The sequence below is a fragment of the Sapajus apella genome, unplaced genomic scaffold (assembly GCF_009761245.1).
Source record: "Sapajus apella isolate SASKATOON/1434 unplaced genomic scaffold, GSC_monkey_1.0 scaffold36, whole genome shotgun sequence".
NCBI classification, from domain to species: Eukaryota; Metazoa; Chordata; class Mammalia; order Primates; family Cebidae; genus Sapajus; species Sapajus apella.
In genome coordinates, this window is record NW_022436976.1 from 15,788,923 (window position 1) to 15,809,699 (window position 20,777).

The 20,777-nt window shown below is 35.7% G+C and overlaps 1 protein-coding gene across 3 annotated transcripts in view; it reads left to right on the top strand.

Moving 5' to 3' along the window:
- Positions 1–20,093, top strand: part of ANKRD13C (ankyrin repeat domain 13C) — a 101,683-nt gene extending 81,590 nt beyond the window's left edge. For 2 of the 3 annotated variants that reach the window (XM_032296620.1, XM_032296622.1), the window contains 4 exons: positions 3,002–3,081; positions 5,086–5,184; positions 8,225–8,325; positions 17,810–20,093. In XM_032296620.1, the coding sequence (XP_032152511.1) occupies positions 3,002–3,081; positions 5,086–5,184; positions 8,225–8,325; positions 17,810–17,940 (411 nt within the window). In that variant the 3' untranslated portion in view covers positions 17,941–20,093. The remainder of the gene's footprint in view (positions 1–3,001; positions 3,082–5,085; positions 5,185–8,224; positions 8,326–17,809) is intronic. The other variant, XM_032296623.1, reaches the window with a different exon arrangement.
- The last annotated feature ends 684 nt before the right edge of the window (positions 20,094–20,777 follow it).

The window sequence follows — 20,777 nt, forward strand, 5'->3', positions numbered from 1 at the left end:
TAATACCAGCACTTTGGGAGGCTGAGTCAGGTGGATCACTTGAGGCCAGGATTCTGAGACCAGCCCTGTCAAAATGGCAAAACCCCATCTGTATTAAAAATAGAAAAATTAGCCGGGCTTCATGATGCACACCTGTAATCCCAACTCAGGAGTCTGAGGCAGAAAAATTGCTTGCACCTGAAAGGCAGAGGTTGCAGTGAACCGAGATCATACCACTGCACTCCAGCCTGGGTAACAGAGTGAGACTATATCTTAAAAAATAAAACAACAACAACAAAAACTAACTCAAAACAGTGGCTTAGAACTCTGCTTATTCCCTTATATAGCATCTTTGACAAAGAACAATAAATTTATAGAGAAATGACAGGACAAAGGAAAGTGATTTAGGTTTCCAAGAACAGGAAAGATTTGTTTGCAGATTCCTCTGGTGCTGTCTCTGGCCCAGTAAGAGTATAGAGTTATTGCCAGTGAAGCAAAATTTATATTCTATATTTAGGCAGAAAACTATAGGGAGGACAGAAAAAAAGCTTTTCCTCCATTTACTGCTTCTCTCTCTCTCTTTTTCTTTCTTTTTTTTTTTTTTTGAGACATTGTCTTGCTCTGTCATACAGACTGGAGTGCAGTGGCATGATCTCAGCTCACTGCAGGCTCCACGTCCTGGGCTCAAGCAGTCCTCCCACCTCAGCCCTTCAAGTAGCTGGGACCGCAGGTGTGCACCACCACACCTGGTTACTTTTATTGTTATTTTTTTGTAGAGATGGGGTTTTGCCATGTTGTGCAGGCTAGTATTGAACTCCTGAGCTCAAGTGATCAATCTGCCTTGGCCTCCCAAAATGCCAGGATTATACTTATGAGCCAACACACCTAGCCTGCGCTAATCTTTTTGTATGTGTTATCTCCATTAATTTTTAACTATGAGTTAGTAACCCAATTCTCATTTTGAATGTGAGTTAAGTTGGTATAATAGAAAGTAACTTGCCCAAATTCACACAACTACCAGGTATCGGATCTGGGATTCTAACTCAACTTTGTGTCTTAACAATCCTTGATTTTAACACTCTAATATTTGGCTCATTAACATCTTACATTAATTTTATGTAAACCACATTTATTGAATGAGATCCTCTCAATGTTATTATCACCTTGTTATGTATGTTAGTCTTTCATGTATTGTCTTTTTGCTCCATAGTCCTGTTAGATTTTCATTAGGAATTGAAATTTTGTTTTTTTTAATGAGTTCTTACCCCTGCCCCGTTCCACTCTGATGCGCAGGCTGGAGTGCAATGGCATGATCTTGGTCACTGCAATCTGTGCCTCTTGGGTTCAAGGGATTCTCCTGCCTCAGCTTCTCAAATAGCTGCGTGCCGCTATGCCTGGCTAATTTTTGTAATTTTAGTAGAGATGGGGTTTCACCATTTTGGCTAGGCTGGTCTTGAACCTCTGACCTCAAGTGATCCACCGGCCTTTGTCTTGCAAAGTGCTAGGATTAGAAGCATGAGCCACCACACTCAACTAGTTCTTTTTTTTTTCCCCGATGAGGCAGGGTTTTACTCGGTTACCCAGGCTGGAGCGCAGTGGTGTAATCATGGCTCACTGCAGCCTCAACCTCCTGGGCTCAAGTGATCCTCCTGCCTCAGCTTTACAAGCAGCTGGGACCACAGGCACGCACCACCACACTCAGCTAATTTTTTTTTTTTTTTTTTTTTTTTTTTTTTAAGAAACAAAGCCTCATTATGTTGCCTAGGCTGGTCTCAAACTCATGGGCTCAAGTGATCCTCCTATCTTTGCCTCCCAAAGTGTTGGGATTACAGACATGAGCCAGTGCACCTGGCCCAGGAATTTCCAATTTCCACTTCTACTCTAGAGTTTAGTTCCTTATTGCCAGTTCATCTTATGGTGATTGAAATTGATATTTAGCAAAGATAAGGTGAAAGCTTTAAAATCTGACCTTGGCAATTTTTACTATCTATTGTTTATCTCTGTTTTGAACTTCCCTTCTGAGTTTAAATCAGTCTACTTGTGTTTTTTACCTTTAATTCCTTCTGTTTTAAATCTGAAGTCCAATAAGATAGTCTTGTTTATTACCCACAGAAGATTGCTGTCTTTTCGGATATCTTTTCTATTTTCTATAATCTCATTTGGCTTTTAATAATATGCTATTTTATATTTCTGGCTTACTTTTCATGCCTGTGTTTTTTTTCTTTCCAATTCCTTGAAGTCAGAGTTAGTTTTTTTTTTTTTAGTTGGAGTCCCACTCTGTTGACCAGGCTGAAGTGCAGTGGCTCAATCTTGGTTCACTGCAACCTCTGTCTCCTAGGTTCAAGCAATTCTCTGCCTCAGCCTCCCAAGTAGCTGTGATTACAGGCACCTGCCACCATGCCTGGCTAATTTATTTGTATTTTTAGTAGAGATGGGGTTTCACCATCTTGGCCAGGCTGGTGTTGAACCCCTGGCCTCGTGATCCACCCACCTCAGCCTCCTAAAGTTATGGGATTACAGGCGTGAGCCACCATGCCCGGCCTAGAGTTAGTTTTTACACTTCTCTGTAGTTCCTGTGTTCAGCAGCTAGTATAATGCCAGGGACATTTTAGATGATTGAAACATTGAATGAATGGGTGTTATTACTTTGATATTTGTCTTCTGGGGATTTAGAAAAAAATTGATAATAAATATTACCAATAGAGCCAACCACCATGGCGCTATCTTGGAAGAAACCTTTTCAAGTATTATATTGAAGAGATTAAGTAGATTCTTTTTTTTTTTTTTTTTTTTTTTTTAAAAGGCAGGGTTTCACCATGTTGGTCAGGCTGGTCTTGAACTCCTGACCTCAGGTGATCCGCCCGCCTTGGCCTCCAAAGTGCTTGGATTACAGGCGTGAGCCACCATGCCCTGCCGATCGTTAGTTTTAATAGTTTACTATATATTTTAATCTTAATATTTAAAAAATAACATTTTTCTTTCTCCCCCACTCCCACTTTTTTATTTTTATTTTTTTTGGCAGCCGGTTCGAAGACAGTCTCTGACACCTCCTCCTCAGAACACTATTACATGGGAAGAATATATATCTGCTGAAAATGGAAAGTAAGTTTTTTTCTTGTTTATGTATTACTTGGTTTTTAGAAAGAATAATTTATAAAAACTGAATATATGAATATTTAGGTGTAAAATTATTTTGGAGAGAGAATTATTGGTATATTTTTGACTGAAGCAATTATTTTACCTTTTAAAAATATGGATTAAGTATGATAAGGGCAAAGTGTCTCAAATTACTTACACTCTTTGCAAATAGTGGTAGATCTTTCTTTCTGTATCCCTTCTGTCTGTTTAGACACACCTAAAAAACTAAAGGACACTGTTCTAAGGAAAGATACGTAGGAAATTGCAAAGTACAGGCCGGGCGTGGTGGCTCACGCCTCTAATCCTAGCACTTTGGGAGGCCGAGGTGGGTGGATCCCCTGAGGTCAGGCGTTCAAGACCAGCCTGGCCATCATGGTGAAACCCCATATAAAATAAAAATAATAAAAAAAAAAAAGGAAATTGCAAAGTACAGCTGCTTATTTGAGATTTCCCATTGCATGATGAGTTTTTGTATTTTGTGATTATCCTAATTTTTTATCATAGTGTGCAAAGCCATTCATTATTTCTCTTCTCTTTGCCTTTCCAAGATCCTCACCTGTCATTATCCTTTAGTTTCAACCTATGCTATACTACTTCTCACCATCCTTCCATAGGGCCTTTGCTGATGCAATATTACTAACACTTAGTAGAGTGCCTAGCACATAGCTCATACTCAGTTTATATTTATTGACTAAAAGAATGATGAATGAATAAAGGGTTTATTTTTAATAAATGGAAAACATTTATTAAAATGGAAAAAGTAAAACATTTATTGTGGCCAACCATTATTTTCTTTTGGTGGATAATAAAATATTACTTTCCCGCTCCTGTTTAGGAAGACGTTGTAATTATTTTTTTTTTTTACTTATTGAAAGGTTTGTTATATTTTTCTAAATTCTCCAAGGTGTTTCCATCCTAATATTTTATAGTTTTTTTGTTTTTTTTTTAAGCTGTGATTACAGGTGTGCGCCACCACACCTAGATAATTTTTGTGTTTTTAGTAGAGATAGGGTTTTACCCTGTTGGCCAGGCTGATCTTGAACTCATGGGCTCAAGTGATCCACCTACCTCAGCCTCCCAAAGGCTGGGATTATAGCCATGAGCCACTGAGCCAGACCTTATTATTTTATAGTGTTAAAAAAAATGTATGAGAGGATTATTATAATAGATTAGCCTCCTGCATGCACAAGGTACCAGGAGACCATACCAAACCAGAATGTAGTTACTTCTGCTAAGTACTACATAATTAAACTGAACTTTGAAATGGGCCAGTTTAAAAAGATAAAAAAGGACATTCCAGTCAACCTGAGTCAGCATAGTAAAGAAGCTTCTGTTTTTTTAACCGTATAAGGAAAGCAACTTTGAAATAACCAGATCACCTTTTTTTCCCACTGTTTCTGCCTCAGCCCTTTACAGTCTATAAAGCTAACCTCCTCTGTGCAGTGTATTGGAACACTCATTCTTTTTTACAGAATTAGATATTGCCCTGTGTTAGAGTTGCAAATAAAAGCCAATTAAATCTTTATGCTAAGTTGATCATTTTCTATTGACAATAGTTAATATAGAATTCCTTATACTTCACAGTATTTCTTATTGATCAATGCAGAAACTATAATAGTAAAGAAGATTGAATTAAATAAGTAACTTTAAAGATATACAATGATACCTTTAAACTTTTTTTACTAATGATTTTCTTTATTCCTAAAATTAGTGATTATTAAAATTATATTTAATGTGAAATTAGTTTAGATCTGATAATTTCTGAACTTTTACTCTTGGCTATTTTTTTTTAATTACCCTTGTCTTATTTCTTATACACATCTTATTCCCGTTTAGCATAATTTTATTTCTATAGACAGAGTAAGACAAATTGAAATATTAATGAATGTCATTGAAAGACGAAGATTCTTCTTAGGAAGGTGACAGACTATGGAAAAGTTTCCTAACTGTTTTTTTCTTCCATTTTAGAGCTCCTCATCTGGGTAGAGAATTGGTGTGCAAAGAGAGTAAGAAAACATTTAAAGCTACAATAGCCATGAGCCAGGAATTTCCCTTAGGGATAGAGTTGTAAGTTTGTTACTAATTACAAATGTTTATGAAAGAAGCTATTAAACCCTAAAGACTGTAATAATATTTGCATTCCAGTGGTGCATTTGAGTCCTTTGAAATGAAAAGCAAATAGCCATTGCCTTGATAGTGTGTGCACTCTTCTAGAAATGTTCTGGTTTGCAAAAGTATTGATTTTTATTACTTTCATGAGATAAATTTTTGAATAGTTTATTTAAGTTATAAAAGTAATACATGAATACATGCTTGTTTTTTTAAAAAAAATTAAAAGTATGGAAATTTATAGAATAAAATGTGATATTTTAACACATCAATAGTTAATGACTATTTGGTGTATTTTTGTCTAGAGTTATATGTGTTTTTGCATTTTTAAAAAAAGAGAAATGGGGTAATAGTCCATGTTTTGTTCTGTGTGCTCCTTGTTTTCATAAAAGTGAGTGTATCTTGGCTGGACGCGGTGGCTCACACCAGTAATCCCAGCACTTTGGAAGGCCAAGGCAGGTGGATCACCCGAGGTCAGGAGTTTGAGGTCTGCCTGGCCAACATGGTGAAACCCTGTCTTTACTAAATATACAAAAATTAGCCGGGCATGGTGGCATGCACCTATAATCCCAGCTATTAGGGAGGCTGAGGCAGCAGAATAGCTTGAACCCAGGAGGCGGAGGTTGCAGTGAGCTGAGATTATGCCACTGTACTCCAGCCTGAGTGACAGAGCAGAATCCATCTCAAACAAAAGTGTATCTTGAAGATTTACAGTGATTATATTTTCGTCTATTTATTCTTTTTCCTTGGTGTTTTGTAGTGTTGATATACTGTTGTTTATCATTCACCTACTGATAAACATTTTGGTTATTTGTAGTTTGTCACCATTTTCAACAATTGCAGTAAACATATTGAATATATCCTTTCAAACCTGTACTCATTGGATGCTTCTTTTTAAAAATATTCAATTTGGAGAGATGGCTGGAATGAGAGATGGGTAGCAAGAGCTGACTCTGATACAACTATAGTTTTAGGCTCCTCACTAAAGTGGCAGGGAGGAGATGAATTGAAGCACCAGGCGATTAGTTCCTTTCCTTTCAATTCTGGCCTAATGGGTTAATTTTTTTTTTTTTAATGGCCTAATTCATTTTTTAAAAATTATCGGAGAAGAGAGCAGGGTGCATACTTTTTTTTAAAAGTACATATATAACTGAGCTTTCCCCATATCTAGGCTTTAGAAAAGTAGATAGAATGTTCTATACAGCCCTCAAGTTATGTGAGAGAGAGTTAAGTTCCAGAAAATGTGGAGAGTTAGCCACACATACAGATCTGCCATAATTTGTCATATCTAGAACCCAATTGACTCAACAATGCACCAGCTTTATTTAATTTAATTAATTTATTTAAGACAGAGTCTCACTATGTTGCCTAGCCTGGAGTGCAGTGGTGCAATCACAGCTCCCGGTAACCTCTGCCTCCTAGGTTCAAGTGATCCTTCCACCTCAGCCTCCCAAGTAACTGAGACTACAGGTATGCACTACCATGGCTGGATAATTTTTGTATTTTTAGTAGAGATGGGGTTCACCATGTTGGTCAGGCTGATTACAAACTTATTGACCTCAGGTGATCTGTCCACCTGGACCTCCCAAAGTGCTGGGATTATAGGCGTAAGCTACCATACTTGGCCAAAGATGCACCAATTTTATGTTCTACTTACTAATAAAGAAGAAAACTGCAGCTAATATTAAGATGCCGTCATTTTAGGAGTTATCTTAATTTCAGATATGTGAAAAAAAAAATGTGACAGTTATAACCACTACTCTTGTAAAAGAAAATGAAATAAGGAACACAGCATACAAATACCAGATAAAGAATTTGTTCTAAATGGTCAAAAAAAAAAAAGAAAAAAATTACATGTAAATGCCATAGAAAACAAGAAGGAACATGGAATCAGTAAAGTAGGTCATTTTAAGATGAGAATGTAGACAGTAAAATGAAATGCCAAGGAGATTGTAAAGCTGAGGAAATAAATTGAGCACTAAATGTCACTGTTACAAAACAAATACACTAGAAACAATAATGAACAGAATAGATGTAACTGAAAATTAAATTTTTGACAGCTCTTGGTGAATTCTTTTACTTAAATAGGAAGCCTCCAAGTATAACAAAAATAATATTCAAAATATAACAGAAGAAAATTTTTCTGTAATGAAGAGCTAAAGCTATAGGATGACAGACATTAGGTTCCAAGAAAAATTGATACAGAATGATTAGTAACAAATCTATCCTGATTAAACCATTGGGCTTCAGTTGTTGATACAGAATCCAAAGGCATCCAGGCAGAAAAGGGGTAAAATCAGCCTGGCCTTACATTTTTTGACATATCTTTACTTTTTTGAGGTAACAAAAGTGTGATCTGTTAGTATGTCTAACTTTTATTTATGTATGGAGGCAACTGAAGATATTCTCAAATGCAAAAGAATTCAAGAAACGTAGCAGTCATGGGGCATTTTTGAAAGAAAAATACTACTATGTAAAGAAATCCATCCAACCAAAAGATGAAAGAAATTACAGCATAATGACTAGTATGATATAGACTGCTAAGAGATATTATGAAATTATGATTCAGAGGGAATGATAATATATCCTGAAATTTTATGTGAGTCAAATTTCCCTTTAAATTTAAAGATCAGCACTCATTTGTCAAATATCCACTAAATCAAGGAATATAAAGCACATTAGAAAGAGCCTTTTACACACACAGTAAATTGACAGTGGAAACCAGCCACCCAAACAGTGAGTCTAGTTATTAGCTTTGAGACCATTTAAATACGGACCCAAAATCAAACAATTGTGAAAATTATGGCTGCACAATCAAAAGTTATAAACCATCATAGAGTAAAAAGAATAAAAAAGGAGGAAGAAAGTGTGTCATTTACCCATCCTCAATATGTGGACATCAATACTACTGTCTAAGTTTGAAGCATGTAGTTAAAAAGCATAAGGACACAAAGCAAGCTGAACAATGAAAACATTTTTTTCTTCTTCCATTTTTCAGATTATTGAATGTTTTAGAAGTAGTAGCTCCCTTCAAGCACTTTAACAAGCTTAGAGAATTTGTTCAGATGAAGCTTCCTCCAGGCTTTCCTGTAAAATTAGGTAAGATAAAAATATAGATGTAATTTTAGTGTCCATTAAGAATATAGAGCTGTTTATTAACATTTAATAAACAATTTGTTTTAAAGCAGGGGTCCCCAACACCTCTACTGGTTCTTGGCATTTTATGAATGGGGTGCACAGCAGGAGGTGAGCTGAGTGGCAGGCTAAGGAGCATTACCAACTGAACTCCACCTTCTGTCAGATCAGTGGCGGCATTAGATTCTTGGAGGAGCATGAACACTATTGTGAGCTGCACATGTGAGGGCTGTAGGTTACACGCTTCTTATGAAATCTAATGTGTGATCTGGGATGAAACAGTTTCATTTCAAAGCCTCTCCCAACCCCCACCAGTCTGTGGAAAAATTATCTTCCACGAAACTGATCCCTCCTGCCCAAAAGGTTGGGGGCTGCTGTTTTAAAGGAAAATAGATTTTCAAGTTGCTTATGTTTTTGTAAAGTTTTTCAGTAATTATATGCATTGATATTTATGTTTTGTCAAATATTTGAAGTGCCTGATGAGAATTCTGATTCTACTTGATTTAAATTAAATATAAGGGATACAAAACTATGTCATACAAGAAAAGTGGGTGAACTAATGATGCAATGTAATAATGTTTTTCATGTGAAATAGGGAGAATGGAGATTAGCCCAGATTTGCAGCCATGCTTTGAGTTTCTGCTTAGTGAGAATGTTTCTGGAGTCAACAGTCACTGTTGATGGATAAAGTAATACTCAAACATTGTATTTTTCAGCAGCAAATGTTTAATTTCATCTTAAGCAATGATCTTTAGAAACAGGACACTCATTTTTGCATACAATATTTCTTTCTAACATATCAGAGACTAAGGAAGAAGAGACTATTAAAAGGTGTTTTGGATGTTTACTTTTAGATTTAGCATTAATTCGAGCTTCAGGAAAATCCTTTAAAACTATCCAACAAAGGCTGGGTGCGGTGGCTCACGCTTGTAATCCCAGCACTTTGGGAGGCCGCGGCGGGTGGATCACGAGGCCAAGAGATCGAGACCATCCTGGTCAACATGGTGAAACCCCGTCTCTACTAAAACTACAAAAAATTAGCTGGGCATGGTGGCGCGTGCCTGTAATCCCAGCTACTCAGGAGGTTGAGGCAGGAGACTTGCTTGAACCCAGGAGGCGGAGGTTGCGGTGAGCCTAGATCACAGCCATTGCACTCCAGCCTGGGTAACAAGAGCGAAACTCCGTCTCCAAAAAAAAAAAAAAAAACACAAAACAAAAAAAACTGTCCAACAATTCAACCATTCAGTATTTAATGAGTGCCGTAATTCTTCAGATATATCTTGTTTTATTCAATATTTTAAAAACCACATCTCAGAATACTTAGGCCAAAATGTTTTCGTTGCTAAAAATTAAACCTAATCTTCATAATTTTGCACACTTGGAAATAAACATTTTCTAGATTAAAAATGACTTTTAAATAAATGATTTTCAAAATGTCACTCTAGTTGCCCTTTGCAATTCAAAAGCACTAGGAACCCAGTGTATACTTGGAGAAATCAGTGGTAAGATCTTACTAAGGCAGAAATGGTTAGAAAACTAATGCAATTCAGCGCTGTGTGTCATAGCCATAGGGGGTCTTTGTGTTAGCATTTCTGCAGAAGTTTGAAACTCCACTGCCATTTTCTATGCCACTGCCATTTTCTATGGTGAGGAAAATATTTCAAGTTTTAGACTTCCTTCTAGGTACTATTAAGAGACCCATGACAAACCAGAATAGAGAACAGGAGTTGAATAGATGAGAATTTCAAACTATCTCTGTATTCACATCTATTTTTAAATTCTAAACCCAAATAACACCCCACAATACATTTATTTTTATGCAAAGGAAATATTTTCAGTATATGAGAAGGAAAAAATATCTGCAGTTCTTTTTTTGCAGGCATTTCTTTGATGTAGAACCACATTTTTAACAAGGAATAATCTTTTGCTTGTATACTTAAAGTTCTGGGATATTTGTTTAGCTATTTCTCTTTGGTTTATCCTTCTTTTGAACCAACCCTGTAAAAGTTCATTCCTGGGTATGTTTAATCTTTCATCGTTTCTCTTTCTACATTTAGGATAAAAAATACAATTGGGACAAATCATAAACATTTGGAAATTATTGTTAACACAATTACATGTTTTCAAAATCAGCCAGAACTTTAAGTGCTGATTATGAATGGTCTTTTCTCTGATTGCCTTCTTCTCTCATTTTGCTCAAATACCAAATTTAACCCTCTTTAATCAAATCTTCATCATCCCCCACCACTTTCTCCAACAACCTAAGCACAGATGATTTTTGTTTCCTTTGATACAATAAGAGAATATCAGAAATGGGACCACCCTCACTACTTCCAACCCTACATACAGACTTTTCTGCCCCAAGCCCAACCTTTTCTTTCATCTTCCTATCTCACTAGAAGTGGTGGTCCTCTTCTTAGCTTGAGTAATATCTTCATTTGTATTATGCGTCTATTCTCCTCCCAACTCTTTTTTTTTAAAAGCTAGCTGTACCAGTCACTTCATATTTCTTGTTTTCCTTCTACCTCTTTCTACTGCATTTTTCCTCTCAGTTGTTAGGCTTGCTCAGGTCTCTCCCCTTTTAAAATCAAACAAAAAACTGAAGAAAAAAAAAAATCCCTGTAACTCCACCAGCCCTTGCTTTAATCTTTACTTTTCACTGCCAAGCCATTTGAAAGCCTACTTTTATCTCTCTATTCTTACTTTCTGTTTACAATTATATTTTAAATGGGCGGTGGACAGGGGGAGGTATAGGGACATAAAGTGAGATAAGTTTACTTCATTTGAATTGGTAAAATGATGACACCAGGAAACTGTGATAAGTTATACACATACAAACACACACACACAGAGAAATGTATACCTAGAGGAGCCACTATAAAAGCTGTACAAAGAGATTACTCAAAAGCACCATAATTAAATTGCAATGAAATTCTAAAAAATAGCTAACCTAAGGATGGCAAGAAAAAGAAAACAGAAATAATAACAGAGAGAATGAATGGAAAACAAAAAATAAAATAGCAGACCTAAGCCCTAACATATTAATAATTCCATTAGATGTAAATGGTCTAAATATACCAATTAAAAGACAGTGATTGGTACAGGGGATTAAAAAACATGATCCAGGCTGGGTGCAGTGGTTTATCTCTGTAATCCCAGGACTTTGGAAGACCAAGGCAGGCAGAGCACTTAAGGTCATGAATTCAAGACCAACCTGGCCAACATGGTGAAACTGGCTCTACTAAAAAAAAAAAAAAAAAAAAGGTTAGGCATAGTGGCACATGCCTGTAATCCCTGCTATTCAGGAGGCTGAGGTGGGAGAATTGCTTGTACCTATGAAGTGGAAGTAGCAGTGAGCCAAGATTGTGCCACTGCACTCCAGCCTGGGCATCAGAGCAAGATTGTTTCAATGAAAACAAAACAAAACAAAAATCATGATCCAACTGTATGCTGTTTTCAAGAAACTCACTCAAAATACAATGATGTTGGCAGATTAGAAGTGAAAGGGTAGAAAAGGATATCATGCAAACATTAATAGAAGGAAAATAGGACTGATCATATTAAAATTAAGGCAGATTTCATAGCAAAGAAACTTATTAGAGACAGAGAGAGACATTATATAATGATAAAAGGATCAATCCATGAAGAAGATGTAACCATTCTAAATGTATATACACCAAATAACAGAGTTGCAAGATAGGTGAAACAAAAATTGAAAGAATGGGAAAAAAAAATAGATCCACAATTATAACTGGAGATTCAACACCCTTCTCTCAATGGTTGATATAACAACAGACAGAAAATTTGCAAGGATGTAGAACAATCAACATCATCCTAAGCCAAAGTATTTAACTGGCGTTTATAGACTACTCCACTCACCACCAGCAGAATACACATTCAGGTGCCTATGGAACATATACCAAGGTAGAACATATTGGCTATAAACAAACCTGAATATATATAAAATAACCAAAAATCATACTGAGTGTCTTTTCTTATTACAATGGAATTAAACTAGAAATTAATATTAAGGCCAGGTACGGTGGCTTACGCCTGTAATCCCAGCACTTTAGGAGGCTAAGGTGGGTGGATCACCTGAGGTCAGGAGTTCAAGACCAGCCTGCCCAACATGACGAAACCCCATCTTTACTAAAAACACAAAAATTGGCTTGGTGTGTTGGTGGGTGCCTGTAATTCCAGCTATTCAAGAGGCTGAGGCAGGAGAATCGCTGAAACCCGGGAGGTGAATGTTGCAGTGAACTGAGATCGCACCATTGCACTCCAACCTGGGCAACAAGAGTGAAACCGTCTCAAAAAAAAAAGATCCTAAAGTACGGAGATCATTGGTATGAAAAAAAAAGAAAAAAGAAAAAAAATTAATATTAGGAAAATAACAAGAGAATCTCCAAACACTTGGAAACTTAAAGAGTACTCTTCTAAATAATCTATATGTCAAAGGGAAGCCTGAAAGGAAATAAAACAACAAATTGAACTGAATGAAAATGAAATTGCAACACATCAAAATTTGTGGAACATAGCTGAAGCAGTGCTGAGAAGGAAATTTATAGCACTAAGTGCATACTTTAAGAAAAGAGATAAATCGCGGCGGGGCGCGGTGGCTCAAGCCTGTAATCCCAGCACTTTGGGAGGCCGAGGCAGGTGGATCACGAGGTCAAGAGATCGAGACCATCCTGGTCAACATGGTGAAACCCCGTCTCTACTAAAAATACAAAACATTAGCTGGGCATGGTGGTGCGTGCCTGTAATCTCAGGAGGCTGAGGCAGGAGAATTGCCTGAACCCAGGAGGTGGAGGTTGCGGTGAGCCGAGATCGCGCCATTGCACTCCAGCCTGGGTAACATGAGTGAAATTCCATCTCAAAAAAAAAAAAAGAGATAAATCTCAATAATTTAAGCTTCTGTTTCAAGAACTTAGGGAAAACAATGCAAAATAAGCCCAAACCAATCATAAGGTAAGAAATAATAGAATGTAGAAATCAATGAAATAGAAAATGGAAAATCAATAGAGAAAGTCAATGAAACAAAGGATTGATTCTTTGAAAAGTTCAGTAATCTGTAAGTTTGTAGAAAGACTGATAAAAGCAAGAGACACAAATTACTGATAAACAGAATGAAATGAAAGCACTGTAGACCTTGCAGGAATCAAATGGATAATAAATGCAATAAGGAAATAAAAGAAATAAAAGGCATTTAGCATAGAAAGAAATAAAACCTTCCATAATTGCAAATGACATAATTCTATAGGTAAAGGATCCCAAAGATTCAACAAAAACAGAAAACAAAACCTAGAATTAATAAGTGATTTTGTCAGGGTTATAGGATATGAGTTAAACATTAAAAAAAAAGTTTCTATATACTAGCATTGAATACATAGACACCAAAATTAAAAATTAAATGCCATTTGCAATCACAAAAAAAAAAAAGGAAAAAAAATATTTAGGTATCTGTCATGTACATAAAACATGTACAGGATTTGTATGGTGAAAACAACACAACACTGTTAAAGAAATGAAAGAAAATCTGAACAAATGGAGAGATTTACCATATTCATGGATTGGAAGACTTGAAATAGGAAACCTGTCAGTTTTGTCCAAATTGATATATGAATTTAACACAATTCCTATAAAAATCCCAGCAAGATATTTTTATAGACATAGGCAAGATTATTTTAAAATTTGGAGGAAAGGCAGAGAAGCTAGAATAGCTGTTTTAGTTTGCTAGGGCTGCCATAACAAACTACCACAAACTGAGTTCCTTAAACAACAGAAATTTGTTGTCTCACAGTTCTGGAGACTAGTTTCCAAGATCAAGGTGTCAGCAGGGTTGGTTTCTTGAGAGCTATGATAAAGAATCTGTTCTATGATGGGATATATGAGGTGATGCTTGCCTCGTAGAAGCTGTTACACTCCTAAGCATTTAGACCTGACAGATGAAGAGTACTTTCACACACACAAATGCTTATTTTGTATCAGCTTATATCAGCTTTATAGGTAATAGCCCAAAACTACAATTTTCAACACGTAAATGAACAATGGTACACCTATACCATGGAATATACTATTCACCAATAAAAAGAATGAACTGTTAATACATGAAACAACTAGATGAATCACCTGAGAATTACACTGAGTAGAAAAAAGCCAATCCCAAAAATTATATACAGTATGATTCCATTTACATAAAGTATTCAAAGTAAAAAAACTATGGCAGTGAACAGTTGAGTAGATACCAAGGACTAAGGAAGGGGTGAGGTATAAGAGAAACAATGTGGCTATGAAAGGGCAACATCGTAGGATCCAACATGAGGACAACATGTGGCAATGGAAATATTCATTCTTTGTTACTGTACTGTCAATATCCTGATTTTGATATTGTATTATTTGCAAGATGTTACCATTGGGGAAATTGGATAGAATTGGATAAAGGCTACAGGAAATCTTTCTGTATTCTTTCTTTCTTTTTTGTTGTTTTTGGAGATAGGGTCTGGCTGTGTTGCCAAGGCTAGAATGCAGTGGCATGATCTTGGCTCACGCAACTTCTGCCTCCTAGCCTCAAGCCATCCTCCCACCTCAGCCTTCTGAGTACCTGAGACCACAGACATGAGCCACTACACCCAGTTAGTTTTTGTATTTGTTGTAGAGATGGGGTCTCATTTAACTGTTGCCCAGGCTGGTCTCAAACTCCTGAGCTCAAGTGATTTGCCCATCTTGGCCTTCCAAAGTGCTGGGATTACAAGCATGAGCCACTGTGCCCAGACTGTATTATTTCTTAAAATTGCTTGTGAATCTGTAATTGTTTGAAAATAAAAAGTGTACTCGCTTCCTTAGTTCATTACAGATTCTCTCTTCCTATTTATTTCTTATTGATCTTTATTGTTAAATCTAGCAGAAACTTTTCTGTTTTTATCTTAATCTCTTAAAGATTTGACTTTTCTTATTTTGAAGTCCTTGACTCAGTGAAAAACTGAGACAAATAATTCAAATTTCCTCTGACTTCTTTGACAGACTCTCTCTTGGTTTTCCTCCTCTCTCTCTGGCTGCTCCTTCTGGAGCACACCTGCTTCACTCTTGTCACCCTGTATTATATTCTCACAATTTCTGCTAAAACTCAAGTTATAATACTACGCTGGTTATACCCTTCCATTGGCTTTCCATCTCATCCAGAGTAAAAGCTGAAGTCTTCTCAGCCTAATCCCCACCTGATCTGGCAGCCTATTTCCCCTCTGACCTCATTGCCCACTAATCTTCCCCTCTTTCATTTGGCTGCAGCCACGTTAGCCTCCTGGCTCCTCCAAGAATAAACCAGATACTTTCCTTTTAGGGCTTTTGTACTTCGAGTTCTTCTGTTTGGAATTTTCTTCCTCCAGGCAACTGCATGGTTTGTTCTTATCTCAGGTCTTTCCTGAAAAGTCCCTTCTTTGAAGTTTTCCTTTGGCTGCCCTATTCAGCAGCTCTTATCCCCAACACTGAGACTCCCTATTCTGCTGTCAAGCTTTATTTATTTATAGATACTCATCATCATTTATTTGTTGTCTACCTCTCCCAACTAGTGTAATCTCCATAAGTACATGAATTTTGTTTCTTTAGTGATGTATATCCAAAACCTAGAACGGGGTCAGCAAACTTTTTCTGAAAGATAATATTTTAGGCTTTGTGGGCTGTATGGTTTCTGTTACAACTATTTTATTTGGAAAATGAAAGCAGCCATAGACAGTAAGTAAATGTGTGGGTATGTTATGTTCCAATAAAGCCATTTACAGACACTGAAGTTTGACTTTCATGTAATTTTTTTTTTTTTTTTTTTTTTTTTTGAGATGGAGTCTTGCACTGTTGCCCAGGCTGGAGTACAGTGGCACAATCTCGGTTCGATAGCTCTGCCTCCAGGGTTCAAGCAATTCTTCTGCCTCAGCCTCCTGAGTAGCTGGGATTACAGGCACCTGCCACCACACCCAGATAATTTTTGTATTTTTAGTAGAGACAAGGTTTCACCATGTTGGCCAGGCTGGTCTCGAACTCCTGACCTCAGGTGATCCGCCTGCCTCAACCTCCCAAAGTGCTGGGATTTTAGGCATGAGCCACCATGTCCAGCCTAATTTTTTGCTTCATGAAATGCTGTTCTTTTTTTCCCCTAGACATTTAAAAATGTAAAACCATTTCTTAACTTATGGGCCCTACCAAAATAGGTCTGGAAATGGGACTTAGTGTTCAGACTCCTGGATTAGAATAGCATCTGCACATAGTAGGTACAAAAGAATAATTTTTTTCCCCAGAAATAACTAGAAGCTATAAATGTTACATTGATTATTATGTTTAAGTCTAATTAAGGTATTTTGCTTTCCTTTTTATGTAAGAACATAACTTTCTGCAATAAAATACTAGCTTATATCAGTTAGACTTAATTTACTGTGTCCTTACCCTAGACAGACACTTGAATTAGCTTTCATACACTCATTTCAGAGCTTTAAAAAGTTACTTTTAATTATTATTGTTATTTTAAATAGAGACAGTGTCTCCCTGTGTTGTCCAGGCTGGTTTTGAACTCCTGGGCTCAAGCAATCCTCCTGCCTTGGCCTCCCAAAGTATTAAGATTATAGATTAGAGTCACCACACCCAACTTCATTTCAGAGTTTTAAGGGAATTTCAGAGTTTGTTTGTTTTACATATGAAATCCCTGAGGTTCATGAGTAAAATGATTTATAGGAATCTGAACCCAGGCTTTATGATCTGTAGTCATGTCAGTAACTCATATTAGGAATAAAATTAAATATTTTATTTAATGTACTTGTTCATTTTATTTATTTTTCTCTTTCTGGTTCCCATGTAATCATTAATTTGCTCATTTTAATTGCTAGATTTTACTTACAATTTCAGCCAGAAATATATTTCACCTGGAAAATTAGGCTGTGGTAGTATGATATTTTTCCATTTCTGATGAGACTGTTTTTATCCACATATTTAAGTGATAGGTTGTTTTTAATGTTTTAAAACAAAAAAGGATTAGTGTATTTTACTTGGGCTACTAAGAATGAAAATAAATCAGCTCAAAGAGTCAAAATAGTATATACACTATTATCTTAAAAAAAGTTAGAAGGCAAAAAGTACAAAAGCAGCTATCCCTCTGCCCCAAGAAAAAGCAAAATGACGGTAGAATCTGGCATTATATTCTTAAGACAAGGCAGAAATAGGATCTTGAGTTTTTAGTATAATGCTGGATGCCTTGATGTCTTTTTCTCCTCATTAATCAATACCCAGAACTTTCCCTGAAACACATACTCTGTACTAGCTATATTGGAATTCTTCTGGTCCTTGAGTAGGATTTTTTGTTTGTTTGTTTACATTTTAAGGAGTATGGACATCTCCAATAATACTTTGTAGTCTATGAATATTAACATTTGATTTTACAATGTTATCATTGATGTTCTCTCTGTAGATATACCTGTGTTTCCCACAATCACAGCCACTGTGACTTTTCAGGAGTTTCGATACGATGAATTTGATGGCTCTATCTTTACTATACCTGATGACTATAAGGAAGACCCAAGCCGTTTTCCTGATCTTTAACTGACATGGAAAAGGATGCTGTCTGACCAAGGAAAGAAAATGCAGAGACCCTAGAAGTGGATCCAAATAGAAGGGACAGATGCTTTCAGTGAAGAAAAGGGAATTACACAATGAATTAACACATCAGTAATATGATACAGTGAAATGGGCCTCTAATAAGAATTTCAGCAAGTTTTCTGATGTGCCATTTTTGGTCTTTTTAAAAATATACATATTATAAATGTAATAGTTTGACACATTAATGACCCTAAGACCTTCGTATGTAAAGCAGCTATGAGTGCTGTGATTTGTTTTTAAAAATTTTTACACTTCTTGTTGAAATATATATGCATATAAATATATCTATATCTATATCTAAAACACTCCTGGACCATTAACGTAAATTAAATGTCTTAAGAGATATGGAGCCCTTTTAAACTTGTCATCTTTATTCAAGGTGATATTTATAAATATTCCTTCGAGCTTTGTTTTCATAAAATGTAAACTATGTAACATTATGTATAGTTCAGTAATTTGAATGTTTGTTCAATATAATGAACTAGAAGGAATGCAATTTTCTGTAGATGAATGAACCAAATGGTAACCATTAAACAATTGCATTTACATGTTGCAATACATTTCAGAAGGAGCATTCACTCTGCAGGGAATAAGGTACCTCTCCTTTAGCACCTTAGTGCAATTCATTGTGGTGCTATTTGTTTTTACCTGAATGTTTGTTACTAATCTTCCTTTCATAGAACTTCTATTTTTTTTTTTTCTAAACTTGAGTTTGAGTCCTTGTTATGTTCATCATAAGGTAATGAATGAATGGTTAGCATGTTTAAAGATATTCCTCTTCCAAATCTCAGCACTTTAAAAAAAAATTCCAAATTTTTAAACTTGCTTCCTAATAAGTGCACATCAGTCTGATTATTTTGTTTGTTTTTAGTAGAATGTGGATGCATTGGAGTCGGTTTTAAAAAACAATACATATATTTTGGACAACCCTACATATTTAATGCTTTCAAAATAAGATAAAAACATTTTATATGCTAACAGAATATATTTGTTACAAGTTAAAGTCCAGAAGTATACACAAGATTGATGACTCCTATTGTTTATTTTTTTTAAATCACAGGAAAATATTTATTGATTTAATTATCTCCAAATGATAAAATCATGTATTACTCATTTTTGCACTTAAAATTTTTCTTATTTATTCCAAGATGGTTTGAAGGTCCAAGTATGAAACTAAATTAGGGGGAATAATGTATAACAGTTATAAAGTATCATGTTGTATTAAAGAGCTTACTTAGATTGATGTTTTTAAAATGTATCCTGATGAATGTCTCAAGAATGCATCTGTCAAGTTTTTTTAGACTGACCAGTAGCTTAAACTTTTTCCAGGATTTTAGGTAATTTTAAATGAGTTTAGAGACCCTTGTTGAAAATATGATTTAAAACTCCAAAGTATAAACTAAGAAAAATTTTAAATAAATATCATCTTTAAAGCTGCATCTTCCATGCTGATACATACATTGCATATGTTGGCATTAAATGCATTTTATAATGAAGAAAAATAATCATAGTTAAAAATCGAAAGACCTAATTACTACCTTACATGGGCCTGTTGACTTTTGGGGAAAGTGTTAGTAAACCCAGACTAGCTTTATTGAATAGAAGTTGATCCCTGTTATTTAGGAAATGGGTAGATCAGATGACTTAGAGACTGAATTATCCTATCTGTGGTTATGTGGGGTTGGAGACACTGAAAGGCAGTGATCACTGTTGCTTTTATGCTCTCTTACTTTATAGGAATTTGGTATACTTTCAGGAATATGCTATAGATTTTTTTCATAAGTACAGACACCTTAGAGAGGAAAAAAAACATGGGTAATTGAAAATTATGATTTATTAATTTCTTAACAGCATAGGTATGAATATTTTTCTGGGGTACACTGGAGGGTAGGAAGACTACTGGAAATTTTCACACTTGAATTTTGTTTTTAAGGCTTTTTTCTTTAAATAATAGTAGAAACAGATTATCCATTCCAAAATGTCTTTTCTCTGATCACGAAGAGCAAACAAATGTCAATATCTCTTACGATGGTTAAAAAAAAAAAAAAGGAATTAATCAATGCAAATAAACTTTTCACAGTTTTACTTTTCATGAAGATTTTTTGAAATGTGCCTTTTAATCCAGTTAATGAATGAAGCTATATGCAGTGTTTCAAACGAATAGGTCAAAACACTGTATGTTTTCATAATACCAAATGAAAATTCAAGATTTTGCAGTATAGGTACATAAAATTCTATATGTTCTCCATTTGTGATTTTGAAACTGTTTAAATTGGGTGGAGGGAACCATCATACAGTCATCTTCAATGTCCATTTAGAAATTCTTAATATTCTTGCCCACTGGTATGGTATCCAGAGAAGATATGGTTTCTGTCTTAGAGAAAACAATTCTCTGAAGAGACAATTCACCCTCTGTAGACATTCACATACAGAGAATTGTCAAACTTCATAAAAGGGAAGTTTGAAATAGATGCTCTGTTTTTTGTGAGTGTAAGTACATAGGATGGTTTGGAAACTAACACATCTGTCTGCTGATAACCATTAGTAGATGAAAAACTAGTTTCCTTCTGCTCAGAACTGGAATTAAGCCACACTTATGCTAATAGAAATTTTGTTTTGTTTTGTTTTGTTTTGTTTTTGAGACAGAGTCTTGCTCTTTTGACCAGGTTGGAGTGCAATGGCACGATCTCAGTTCCCTGCAACTTCCGCCTCCTGGGTTCAAGCAATTCTTTCGTACCAGCCTCCCAGTAGCTGGGATTACAGCATCCACCATCATCCCC